This window comes from Mercenaria mercenaria, chromosome 18, assembly GCF_021730395.1.
Source record: "Mercenaria mercenaria strain notata chromosome 18, MADL_Memer_1, whole genome shotgun sequence".
NCBI classification, from domain to species: domain Eukaryota; kingdom Metazoa; phylum Mollusca; class Bivalvia; order Venerida; family Veneridae; genus Mercenaria; species Mercenaria mercenaria.
In genome coordinates this window covers 61,281,696-61,295,475 of record NC_069378.1, presented here as the reverse complement: position 1 = coordinate 61,295,475, position 13,780 = coordinate 61,281,696, and the positions used below count along the sequence as shown (strand labels likewise).

The following is a 13,780-nucleotide window of genomic DNA, read 5'->3' as shown; positions in this document are numbered from 1 at the left end:
CTTGTTTTAAGCTTAACCTCTCGTGAAGACCATACTTTATATTTTATTTCAGTAAATTATTAGACTAATTGCTCACTCGTGAAATAAAATTAGATCTTCCCCCAAAACAAACAAATATTCTCTAAACCCTTCGGAACAATAACTTTGCATTAACTTAGGCCGTGAAAGATGCACGTGCGATCAAGCATGCATCTATTTATGTAATTGCTTCCCAGGGGCACAGTATGGGTATGTTGGTCATACGTATGTTAACATTACCCGTATCCAAAGACACTTGAAGAATCATATTTCATGGTAGAAACATGACTGGATAGTTATAACGGTTGGACTGTGTAGAGAAAAGATTGGGCCTTTCACTGGCACTTGAATCGAGGCTAATTTACAAGAATGAAAACTGCGAAAAAAAAAAGTAACAAAGAGCCTGACTGTATTACATGGAAAGTCAAAGTAAAATGTGCAAATGCGATGGAATTAGAGAAAGATATGAGCCGCACCATGAGAAAATAAACATAGTGGGTTTGCGACCAGCATGGATCCAGACCAGCATGCGCATCCGCGCAGTCTGGTCAGGATCCATGCTGTTCGCTTTCAAAGTCTATTACAAAGAGAAACTGTTAGCGAACAGCAGGGATCCTAACCAGACTATGTTGGTTTTCTCATGGCAAGGCTCAATTATATCATTATTTACATCTTTAACATATATCAAGATAGCGTTTGATTCAAACAAATGTAGAATTAGATTGCAATTTTCTAATAATCCTCTTGAGTTTGCATGCAGTGACACAGGCGGGGATTAAATGAGTAAAGTTCGTTTTGATAGATGTAAAGTTTCGGGATTTTGAAAGACATCAGTTTGGGCAGTATCACTTATTATTCAAAGGGGTGTTCACTGAAAATTTACAGACTGAATAGCGAACAGTGCAGATCATGATCAGCCTGCACCGACGTCTGCACTGGTCGCAGAGGCACACTCACCAGCCACAAGCGGGCTAAAAGTTATTGTTTTATTCAAGGAAAATATTTTTAGTTAACTAAATTGATATTGACTGTATTTAATGGACATACATGTACTTTACTGATCTATTTCTAACACGAAAATCTCGTGTTTTGATTGTTTTACAAATGAAATTATTCTCGGTACGATAATAACAGTCTTTACAGTATCGCTAATTTAACAGTCTCTACAGTAATTCAGGTTGGCGGGAATAGTCTCGTGCTTATCGTGCATTTGTGTATTGGGTATATATATATACCTTTACAACGTAACTTTGATTCATCTCGAGGTTAAATCTTTGGCAGTGAGGTTTAAAATAGTGAATGCCCTACCCACCCTCCCCATATGCTTAAGCGGTCTGAAGCATTCTTATCAATCGATCTATAATAGTTCAGATTTTTATAAAAGATTTTATTGTTGTCTGCATATTTATGGACACTAAGCGAGAAAGAAAATATTCTTATTCAAGTATTATTGAATTTTCTTTTTATTTTCACATACTGTTATTTCACAGGCGGAGTTACTCAGGAGGATATGACGCCGATGGTTTTACATTTAATTGTCTCTAAAAATAGTTCTTTTTCAGTTAAAGCAGAGCAAGGCTTCATGTTACTTTTCTTTTAGTTTAATTTGACATTTTGTTCAATTCTAAGTTAGCTGCGTTTCAGTTTTCCATTCCATTCCAACGACACTTCGACAACCGGATCACCACAACCGGAACACCACTACGACATTCGGAACAGATGAACACTTAAGGTAGTTCTGCACGTTTGGATCGGAATTATTTCTACAATGTAGAATTTGATTAAACACTGATTTTTTAAAACTTCAGAATATACCTAGAAAAATAAGCAAATAAAAAAGATAGGATCGTGTGCTTGATTTTTTGCTAGACTGATTTTAAAAATAGGGACCTCACGCAATATTTCATGATGGGAGTCTATGGGAAAATCATAACTTTCATTTTCGCGAATAGAAATTTTTCTACAATGTAGATTTAGATGAAACTTCTCACAGTTGTAAATAAAGATATGGCATATAATTTGATGAAATAAAATATATAGGTCCGTGTGCTTATTTTTTAGATATTTGACCATGATTAAAGTAAACCGGACATTTCACACTAATTTTAAGACGTTATTTTGAATTATTTAACAAGTGATATGTTTTAATATAAAAAATTTTGACTTTAAGATATAGCAACAGTGCCATTGTAATAAATTTACTCACAGGTTGCAATTAATTCATAAAATGATTTTCTGTTCCGTACGCCAGATCCAATCTTTATTCTACGTTTTCCGGAAAAATGGCGTTACGCCATCACTTCCGGTTTATCAAACGTGCAGAACTACCTTAATTAAACGTGCATTGTGTTGATATATCTTGTAAATCGATACTTACTGCCAAAATATTAGCCTTATTCCTACTTTCTGTGTTTGTTTTCTTTCTTACTGTTATGAAAGTTTAGAGAATAATTAATTTACTCTCGAATTTTATAGAGAGTAATCTGTATTTATCACGCTTTCTGCCGAACAATTCGTATACCAAAAAGAGGCTATCTCAGACACGGTGACCTGGCGTCTTTATCTGACGTCTTACGGCAGCAATGTTCTTTGACGTCACTGTTGATTTAAGGGGGAGACCCATGTCTTTCAGGACTGCCTATACATTTTTAAATTTATAAACAGCTATCACTGATACTGCTGAAATTATTTATTTTCAAGTCGATTGAGAACATGTATTACAATTTGCACAATGGATTTTTGACACTGCTAGAATGATTTTAAATATTGTTGGACACCATACTTTACACCACACCTTGCATAACGTTAAGTATTTCGCCAGATGCCTATAAACATAACTTCTGGCTAAATATGTCTATCTTGCTTACATACTTTATTTCCTTAACAATTCGTTTTGTTTAAAGTTCAATAAAGCTTTTCATTTTATATCAATATTATTAAGCAGCTGTGCGATTAACTGTTTGCATAATTACATGACTAGATTCAGTACTCCGTATGAACTCACACATTTGAACCGCACCATGAGAAAACCAACATAGTGCGTTTGCGACCAGCATGGATCCAGATCAGCCTGCGCATCCGCGCAGTCTGGCCGGGATCCATGCTGTTCGTTTTCAAAGCTTACTGCAATTAGAAAAACCATTAGCGAACAGCGGATGTGCAGCCGGGCTGGTCTGGATCTATATTGGTCGTGAACGCACTATGTTGGTTTTCTAATGGTGCGGCTCATTTAGATTTGTGAAAGGAGAAAATAAAAACAATATATTCGATAATTCTGTCTTCTTTATTAGTCAGTATTAAAGCATTTCAGAAATAGATGAGAAAACATTCACTGAAAACTAAGATTTGAGAAAAATATTGAATATTTTATGTCTGTAACAACAAATGGCAACCACATTATGAACAAAATGTCAACTACATTATGAAAATATGACAACCACATTGTGAAAATATGGCAACCACATTGTGAAAAAAAGTATTATGACGCTTTAAAATTTCCTGAGCAAATATATAACCATTTTAACGAAAAATAGTTATATTTATATATTTCAACAAAATATCTAAAACAAAACATTATTATTTAACAAAAATACGATGTCTTTGACGCCTTGCATCAAAATGTTGTTTTGAATCTGATATTGTTAACTGTATTGAGAAAAGGAGAAAAGATCTAAACCACTTTCATCATTTATTTGCAGGTTTTAGTTTTATTCATTGAGAAAAAATCTACATACGCGTTATTAATAAACAGCAAATTTCATAGGACCAGTGGGTGTTGTTTCGTAGAACTGATAAACGGTTTGTGACACAATATCATACCTTTTTGCATAACAAAATCAGTTTGGATATATTCACATGTGTTTGATTTGCCCTTTAAAATTTGCTTCAAATAAATGTCTTTTATGCAAGGCTTACTACGTTAATCGAGTGACCGAAATGGTAGGTTTTCTACTTTTCTCTACCAGGGAGAGCTAAATCGTTTACAAAATACAAATTAACAATGCAAATACTGGTATAGTTCATTTCCTGGATGCTTTTGAAAGCTGAGATATGCTATTAATAAGACTTACATTGCCAAATGAAATAATAGCGGATTCGGAGAGTTTTTTTAAGAGGTTTTTACATTGTAGAGCACTTTGTCCTCAACTTCATTGCAATATCTTTCTGAAATCACGCTGTAGGTCTTTGCTTGACAATCTGATGGTTCTTCATCATGAAATATTCGCACTTTAAAAATGTCATGGTTTCCTTTTTAGCATTGACAATGTTGTTCAAGAAAATATAATTTACCGACTTAGGAAGATGTCGCTGGTGTGTCCTGTGTCCACAGAAAGTTCCTCCCCGATTTAGTAAGTTTTTTAACTGTTTTGATAAATTAAGTAATGAAATACATCAATGCAATTTCACATAGCATAGGATCAGCTACTTAGTGTATTGCTATATGTCAAACAGTAAAAATGTGTAGTTCGTTTGCAGGTAAGATTATCAAAGTAAACACATAAACACTTCCAGGAAAGCTGGTTCAAAATATGTCCAACAGAGTTTTAGAAGGCACTGACACTGCCATAGAAAAAAAATCTTCAAAGCTGGATATTAAAGTCTGTTGAAATGAGATTACATGTAAGAAATGACGACAGCAAAAAAGACAATAAAAGCAGACGACGCCATGTTTGTACTAACAGCGCTAGCTGTTGTTGGTGTCGTTGGCCATGTTGAACCACACTGCTCTTTTGCTAGTTCAGCGTTGCATGAATCCATTCGGTAGAAATAGTCCATGATGGCCAATTTTGTGGCGTCATCACCGTACCCCATTGAGGCCTTTATATCTTTCTGATATTTCTCCTGAAAGCATGGCTCCTTGAATATTTCGCGTACAACATCCAAACATCCCTCTTGGCAAATGCCTGGTATACAGTTACCATAGAGTCGTGCATTCCTTGCTGCATTTACAGGATCTCTGTGAAGCAGGAAACAAATGCATGACATTAAAAAAGCTTTCTTATCCTTCTATTTTTTTGTAATTCATTTACTACATTAAACGTTTTATCTGATTATACCCTTGTAAATTCACCAATAATTAAATAGCGTCATAGCGCTTTAATCAAGCACTGCAGTCAGTTTAATTAAGCATTGAAGTTGGTTATATGATAAAGCATTGCCTTCAGTTTAATTCAGTATTTCTGTCAGTTTAATCAACTATTACGGTCAGTTTTATCAAGCATCGCTGTCGGTTTAATCAAGCATTTCAGTCAGTTAAATCAACTATTACGGTCAATTTTATCAAGCATTGCAGTCGGTTTAATCAACCATTTCTGTCAGTTTAATCAACTATTACGGTCAGTTTTATCAAGCATTGCAGTCGGTTTAATCAACCATTTCTGTCAGTTTAATCAACTATTACGGTCAGTTTTATCAAGCATTGCAGACGTTTTAATCAAGCATTTCAGTCGGTTTAATTAAGTATTGCAGTCAGTTTTATCAAGCATTACGGTCAGTTTTAGCTACAGTCGGTTAGATCAAGCATTTCAGTCGGTTTAACCTAATATTGCAGTCTTTTAAGTAGTTTAATAAAGCATTAAAACAATTGCAATTGGTTTAATCAAGCATTTCAGACGGTTTTATCAAAGCATTACGGCGATTTAATCAAGCATTACGGCCAGTTTGATCAAGCACTGCAGTCGGTTTACTCAACAGTTCAAGCCGGTTTACTCAAACATTGAAGTGGGTTGAATCAAAGCATTTCAGTCCGTTTACTCAAGCATTGCAATCGGTCTTGAGAGCTCAGAACCAGCTTTTGCAATAAATATTCCAAAGAGACTCTTTCTAAATGAAAGCTGATCCCTTTTTTTACGTCACAGCTCGTATACTGGTATATATACTTCATAGATCTTTCAGTCTCAGCTGTATTTGATCATGAGCATAACAAACGGGCCGCTGGCTGGCTTTTACAAAACGCTCAGTTTAAGCCTTGTTTAAACCATGTAGATCGTAAACATCAGTAAACTGTTACTTTTATCTATTCATTTAATATCTAAAATATATCAATGAAATATGTTTGAACTATTGCATATGTGGACAGCACTATCTACTCGACTCCATTATCTTTTAAATGTTAGACTCCTTTGTTACAGTAACAATACTTAAATAAAGAATGACTGTGACAACAATCAGACCTAGAGCGCGTGTGATATATTACAGACTCCGGTAATTACCGGATTCAAGCGACTGGAATGACCAGATGTATATATAACTGCATATTATACATGTTTTACACTGAATGCGTGCGGACATGCAATAATTTACGTATTTTAGTTGTGCGCTCCGATGATAACGATTTTGTAACATGCGCAAAACGACCGCTCCAGGTCTGTAGTGAGCAACATCAAATAAGAATATAACAAAACATAAAACATACGAATTATTGCCGAGTGCCTCCAAATCACAATCATCCTTTCCCATCGTAGAAACTCCACATTCATCATATGTCCCTCTTGACACACAACCTGAAACAGGTACGTGGTTATTTAAAACAACCTATTGATGGTGATTGATGTGTAACATAAAGCTGCTGTCAAAATGACCGGCCTAAAGCCGCTTTTTAAATATCTTGCTTAAACATAATGTTAAATTATTCAGCCCAGAACTGCTGATTGAATATCCGGCATACATCTGCTAATTCTGTATCTAACCTAAAGTTGATGTTAACTATCAAGTTTAATGCTGCTATCGGAATATCTAGTGCTTAAATCTGATGTTTAAATGTCCGGTCGTAAGCTGTTGATACAATATTCAACCTAAAGCCCAGCCTAACCTGTCGGTTGAATATCTAGCTTAATTCCAATGTTTAAAGATTTGTCAAACCTTAATTTCCTATCTGAACAACTACTAAAATGTATATTATAAAATACAACACATTACGCAAACACAGTATGTGTTGGCAGTGAAAAACTGGAAGGTATATTTTAACAAAATTATTTATTAGATAGTATTTAATTGTGCCAAGTGTAATCAGTACTGAATGGTACGCACAACAAAGGTGTATTGTAAGCAAACTTGGCTGGCCCTTTCAATAGGGACGACACTATAATAAACAAGACCTTTACCTTGACCTATTTACTGCCAAAATCTAAATCTGCTTAATAAATAGGTGTGCGTGTGTGTGCTTGTGCGTCTGTTTGTATTGGGTGATGCCCTACAGTGTTGTTATATTTTACTTGTCTGTTTGTCTGTTTGTTTAGCTATGTAAGTTAGTTACGTATGTGTGTGTGTGTTTGGCTTTTGTACATGGGTGTCTGTGCTGCTATTTTTTACGTTGTAGGGTAACTGTGATTAAGGAACGCTGATTTAACCGGTATATCGAGCCTCAAGTATTCAACTTAAGGCTTTGAATTGAATACCCAGTCTAGATCTTCTGATTATACATTCAACCTCAAGCTGTTCTTTGAATACCTAGCATAAATCTGCTGATTGCATATTTTGTCTTAATCTGCTAATTTTACCGGTATATCTACCATTAAAAACAAGCTACGGTCGAAATGTCTTGTCAACATAGTTATCATATCTCACTGTATCAGAGGCGATTCTCACTTTGTCTAAATTCTTTAAATGCGCATGGACTATTCTTGAATTGATCTGAGCGTTATTGTCGGACATTATTGGAATTCTTACAATGCGCAGGGCAGTAATTCTAGAACGGTCCGTAATCTCATGTTTTGCATAACATATCCGCCCTAATGCTACTGTTTCAATATCCAGCCTATGTCTATCAATATTGCAAATGATTGGATGTTTATACATCTGTCTATAGAAAACTGACTACATATATAAAATATGAATTCAAACATACTTCCATTGAAGTTTTCTTTGGGGTAATACATAATAAATGCAAAGCACATCTCTTCAAAAGCGCCCTCTCCATAAAACGTTGTAGAATCGCGACCTGTTGAATCATAGTGACACGCAAGCTGCAGTTTGTACCCTGGATCCATGATTAGCGGCTCTTCAAAACTGAAAACAATAAGATTTTAATTAGACCCAATACTGCAGTACACTATTGTGGGTTCAGACTTTTTTTATTATTTTCTTCAAAGATGTTTTTTCTCTGGCAGCTTATACGGCATCTGTAGCGGGCGATTGTTATTGTGTTTAGTGCCGTTTTCAATAGTATTTCAGTTATGCTACGGCGGGCAGTTAACCTCACCACCGTTCCTGGATTCTGTACCAGTACTAGCGGCAGCTTGACGCAAGTAACCACCAGTACTTCATATGAATCAAAACTAGTGGACGAATGATTTCAGACACAATGCCTTCTCTCAAATCGCCTTGGATAACATACGCAACGTCCGTGGATCGAAATAACAACAACAATCCGTAGATTTGCGCTCACACTGTTGTAATAGGCGGCGGTCAAAATGTTTCCGTAGGGGCCTCCGTTGCTCCTCATCGATGTGGGTTCGAGCCTCACTCGGGGCGTTGAATTCTTCATGTGAGGAAGCCATCCAGCTGGCTTACGGAAGGTCGGTGGTTCTACCCAGGTGCCCGCTCGTGATGAAATAATGCACGGCGGGGCACCTGGGATCTTCCTTCACCATTAAAGCTGGAAAGTCGCCATATGACCTATCATGTGTCGGTGCGACGTTAAATAAAAAAAAAAGTTTCCGTTGAGCGTAGGTATACGATGAGTGTCAGTTCCCATATGGAAAGGATGAAACCACTTATTTCCGATACTGCTGAACAATACCAATTTATGTAAATCCTCAGCCCTGAATATTAGTTGAGAAATAAGCTGCAACCTAGAATCGAAGCCCAATCCCTGACATTGTAGTCGAACCACTGTGCCACTGACCCCAACAATGTTCATTGATACATCTGATATATGCTCTTTTCTGTGTAGCAGCTATACAACACATGTTTTGGGACATTTTATGCATAAAGTTTCGCTGATTTGTAACAAAATATAGTGCGTTTACTCCTGTTAGTGTAAATTTCCATCTAACATGAACGTGTGTATATTTACAACTTAAGATCAAACATATACAATGGACAACTTACAAAATTAAATATAGATATATGATTCTACAGACCAGTGTAAGTTTTGGTTTTGTATGTTTACCGGTAAATAACTGCAAATGTAGAACATTTCTGACTTCACAAGAATTGTATCTTTACAAATTACAATGTACTGTTCTAACGCTGACAATTTTATATATATTTTCGTCATTCCGGGGAAAGTGTGATTTATGCAAATTATTAACATCGATTAAGGTAATGGACCCGAAGAGGTAATTGGTATTTCTTGTTCTATGACGTACACTCCGTAAATGCGATTTCAGTATTTTTCAATAAAAACAATTTTTTGCTACGGCCGAAGGTTGCAAAATTACAATACTGAATGCTTATTGGCATGGAAATTGCTGGCACCATTACCTTAAAATAACTAAAGAATTATATCAAGATACTTACCTAACAAATTTAGGAGAATCAAAGCTGAAATCCTTTTCGTGAGATAATATTGTCACATCTCCGTCCTCTGATACCATCTGAGACGTGACGGAGGAACCTTAAAAACATAGAGATACAATACCACTAAACAAAACTAACTAGTGTTTATAGTTCTGATGTTAATGACTGTATTTTTGACAAGATCTGTCCATAAGATAGCTTGTTTGACTATTTGACAAGTTGGAAGTCGGTCAAGGGTTATAAAATTGCATTCCCGTTAGCAAAGATTTATATACAAGACTAATACAATAAAATGTTTATGTTTATATACACTTTGCCTTTATCAGGATCGCTTTTCGCTATCGTACACCTGTGGGAAATCACTTGATTCATGTAACGTTTTTGCTTTGAACTACAGAAAAAACGAGTGCTCTCCTTGGCGCAAAACGTCTGCCAAACATCTTCAATTGCCCAAATTCTAGTGTGCACGTTAACTACGACGTGATTGAGAAAGAATGTCTAACAGACAGTTGCCGTTCTGATCATGATCTGCACTGTTCGCCATTCAGTCAGTATCTTTTTAGTAAGCACCCCTTTTGACAGTTAATGGTACTGTCCAAATTGAAAGATGGACCAGTTCATTATAAAAATTTAGCAGGGTAAGGGTTAATAGTAACATACCTAGGTAATGCATATGATTTAACGCTCCAACGACGTTTATATTGCCTGTCATTTTTCTTTTAGTGCATTCTGAGCTACATGTAGAGTTTTCAGTGTGATGTGGTGTCCTGGGTGGTATTCCTAGTAACATCTGTCCAATCAACATCATACCAGCGTCGTATGGCTTTAGATTTGGTGTTAAGTGAAGGGTTATTCCAGACCCATCGGTATAACCCTCCGTCTCCATTAGGTTATTCCAGTGTAACTTAAACAAACATGAAACATAATAGATAATGTAGGTCGTCATGATAATCAAACTTTAATATAACTTAAACAGATACATTTATACGCAATAAAACATTAGTTACGTAAGTCCTTGTTGGGAAATTGATCTGTTAGTAGTATAGTAATTGTTTGTGCGAGCTCAATTCTGACCCCCCTGACCCCTTGACCCTATTCTATAAGCAGACTTTAATCTTACCCTAAACTTAGAATACTAACTTGCTACCCTTGATACCTGAAAATCTTTTAAATCTTTAGTTAAACCGAATGAAAACCTTTGGTTTAACCAAAAAAAGATTTAGTCTTTGGTCCGGACTAACCCCTTGTCCCTATTCTAAAAAATCCAATGCCGGACAATTTAAAATCCACAGGTTTTAAACAGACTAAAAGTTTTAAAGTTAAATTTAAATACATATGATATAGATGAGTTTACAAAATAAAATATATTGTTTGAAAGAAAGAAGATTTACTGATAATATAAACCCCCATTATGTTATAACAAAAAATGGGAGAAAAATGATAAAAGCTACCTGTTCATCTTGTGGAAAGATGAAATCAAAGTTTGTTAAAAGTACAGGGGGTAATTTAGATATTCACAAAGCAATGTTACCTTTATTACCTAAGAAAGGTTTAACACTTCCAGGATATAATTATTGTGGGCCAGGAAATCCCCTAGATAATGGACCCCCTATCAATGAACTGGATGCAGTATGTATGAATCATGATTATTGTTATGATAGTGATGTAAAAAAGGGTACATGTGATAAGCAAATGCTTTCCAATTTAAATAAAACTAAATCAAAAACATTTGGAGAAAAGATTGCAAAACATTTAGTTGTGAAACCTATAATTAAAACAAAATACAAACTTGGTCTGGGACAAAAGTCAAAAAACGGGAAAAGGGGGTAGAGTATACCCCCGGAATCACATGGAGCGATGAATTAGCAGAAGAATTACACAAACCAATTAAAAGAAAATTTAGGAAACGAAGAGTGATAGTTAATGATATTGATGATACTTGGTCAGCTGATTTAGTTGACATGCAAGCTTTTTCAAAATATAATAAAGGAGTAAAGTACTTGTTAACTGTTATTGATATATTTAGTAAATATGCTTGGGTTATTCCATTAAAGAATAAAACCGGAAAATTTGTTACTGAAGCATTTGAAAAAATAATTTCTGAAGGACGATTACCAGTAAATTTATGGGTAGATGAAGGAAAAGAATTTTATAATAAAAAGTTTGAATCATTTTTGAATAAAAATAAGATTAATATGTACCATACATTTAATGAAGGAAAGGCTGTAGTAATAGAAAGATTTAATAGAAGTTTAAAAAGAATAATCTGGAAATATTTTTCAGCAAATAATACTTATACTTATTTAAATAATTTGCAGGATATGGTTGATAAATATAACAAAACAAAACATTCTAGTATAAAAATGACACCAACCGAAGCCAGTAAAAACTTAAATAAAGGTACTGTTTACTTTAATTTATATGGTGATTTAAAGATATCAAAGAGCAAAGCAAAATTTAAAATTGGTGATCGAGTTCGTTTAAGCAAACTTAAAAGACATTTTGAAAAAGGATATACACCAAACTGGACAGAGGAAATATTTATAATTTATAAAATTAATAATACAAATCCCAGAACATACACTATTAAAGATTTAAATGATGAAATAATTCAAGGTTCATTTTATGAACAAGAACTTTTACCTACTACACAAGAAGTTTTTAGAATAGAAAAAGTTATTAGACGAGACTATAAGAAAAAACAAGCTTTAGTAAAATGGAAAGGTTACAATGAAAAATTTAATAGTTGGGTTCCGTTTAGCGATCTTGAACAAATTTAATTTAGAAATAAAAAGTTTAATTATATAAATGAGCAATAAAAATCTAATTTCTAATAATAATGGAATAGAAACAATAGATCAATTAATTATTCACTTAACTAAACTAGCTGCTGCTTACAGAAAAAGTTATAAATTTTGTGGGAGAGTAAGTACCGGATTATATATTACAGCAGGTGTCTTTGGTTGTTCAGCTGCATTAGCACTTGTTCCAACTATTCCTATATTTGTAGCAGTTGCTGGTGCTGTTCCATCAGTAATTACCATATTTACTAACAGACTAAAACTTGACGACAAGAATTTTTTTTTAAAATCACATCACCACAAAATAAAACAACTTATAACAAAAGCACGGATTGGAAAAGTAAATAAAGAAGATCCAAATAAAGTTATTCAGGATATTTTTACAATACTATTAGAAATGCAGAAAGAAAAAAATTATTCAACACCTCTTGAAATGCATATGAAGGAATTTAAACTTAACGGATATAAAAGTAAAAAAGAAGAAGAGCTGTATTAAATTTTACGTGTGTTTTTTAAAGATTTTTTTCTATAAGTATATTATATATAGATGGTTAATAGAAAGGTAGATAGAATGATTATGCCAAAATTATCTAGCACTTTAGGAGAAATAATGAATCCAGATGAAAATTCATATAAGAAAGTTCTTAAAAGAAGAAATGTTATTAAATCAAAACTTGATCAAATAGTTAGCGATGAATATAAAAATCATGTCATTGATAAATTACAAAATGTTATAGATCCTTATCTTCGTAAAAGAACTTTATTTGAATGGGACTGTGGTTGTCTATTAACTGAAGAAGAAAATGATGAAAGATTATGTGATTGTCCCAGACCAAATAATTATCGAAACAATCCTAAAAAAGTAATTGTAACCGACTGTGATACTAATGAAGAAAAAATATACAGAAGCACTTACAAAGCATCTAAAGAATTTGGTATTAATGCTGGGTTAATAAAAATGTGTTGTGAAGGGACAAACCGAGTAAAATGTGGAATATCAAAAGTTAATGGAAAAAGATATAAATTTAAATATTTTATTTCTTCTTAAAGATAATTTAAAACTTTATTTATTTTATTATTTTTTTAATTATTTTTTAATCCTTTTTTGCTTGAAGATTTTTTTTCTAAATATAATATATAGATGGAAATCGAGAGATCTTCAAAACAATATTATAAGAAATTTGAAATTAAAATTACATATAGACAAGACCCAAAGAATCAATTATATTTAACTATAAACGACTCTTATGAAATACTTAAATCTGAACTTAAAACTTTAAAAGGTATAAAAATAAACGTTGTTTTAAAAATAACTTTTGCAAAAATGGATAAAACTGATACAATATATAAATCAGCTTATTTTCAATCAAAGGCTTTAGAAATTATTAACACAAACGAAATAAAAAAAACTTTACATCAAGCTTTTGATGAAATAATAAATAGAATTGGTAATTGGATTTCTGAAGGAAGCGGCTGGAGAATAGAGTCAGTTGATGCTC

The 13,780-nt window shown here is 33.8% G+C and overlaps 1 protein-coding gene across 1 annotated transcript in view; it reads right to left on the bottom strand.

Moving 5' to 3' along the window:
- Window positions 1-3,287: 3,287 nt before the first annotated feature.
- LOC123537760 (MOXD1 homolog 2-like) overlaps window positions 3,288-13,780 on the bottom strand; it is a 37,067-nt gene continuing 26,574 nt past the window's right edge. Inside the window, exons 7-11 of the mRNA XM_053530371.1 lie at window positions 10,141-10,384; window positions 9,481-9,577; window positions 7,865-8,025; window positions 6,434-6,521; window positions 3,288-4,975 (exon numbers count right to left, since the gene is read on the bottom strand). Of these exons, the coding sequence (XP_053386346.1) occupies window positions 4,633-4,975; window positions 6,434-6,521; window positions 7,865-8,025; window positions 9,481-9,577; window positions 10,141-10,384 (933 nt within the window). The 3' untranslated portion in view covers window positions 3,288-4,632. The remainder of the gene's footprint in view (window positions 4,976-6,433; window positions 6,522-7,864; window positions 8,026-9,480; window positions 9,578-10,140; window positions 10,385-13,780) is intronic.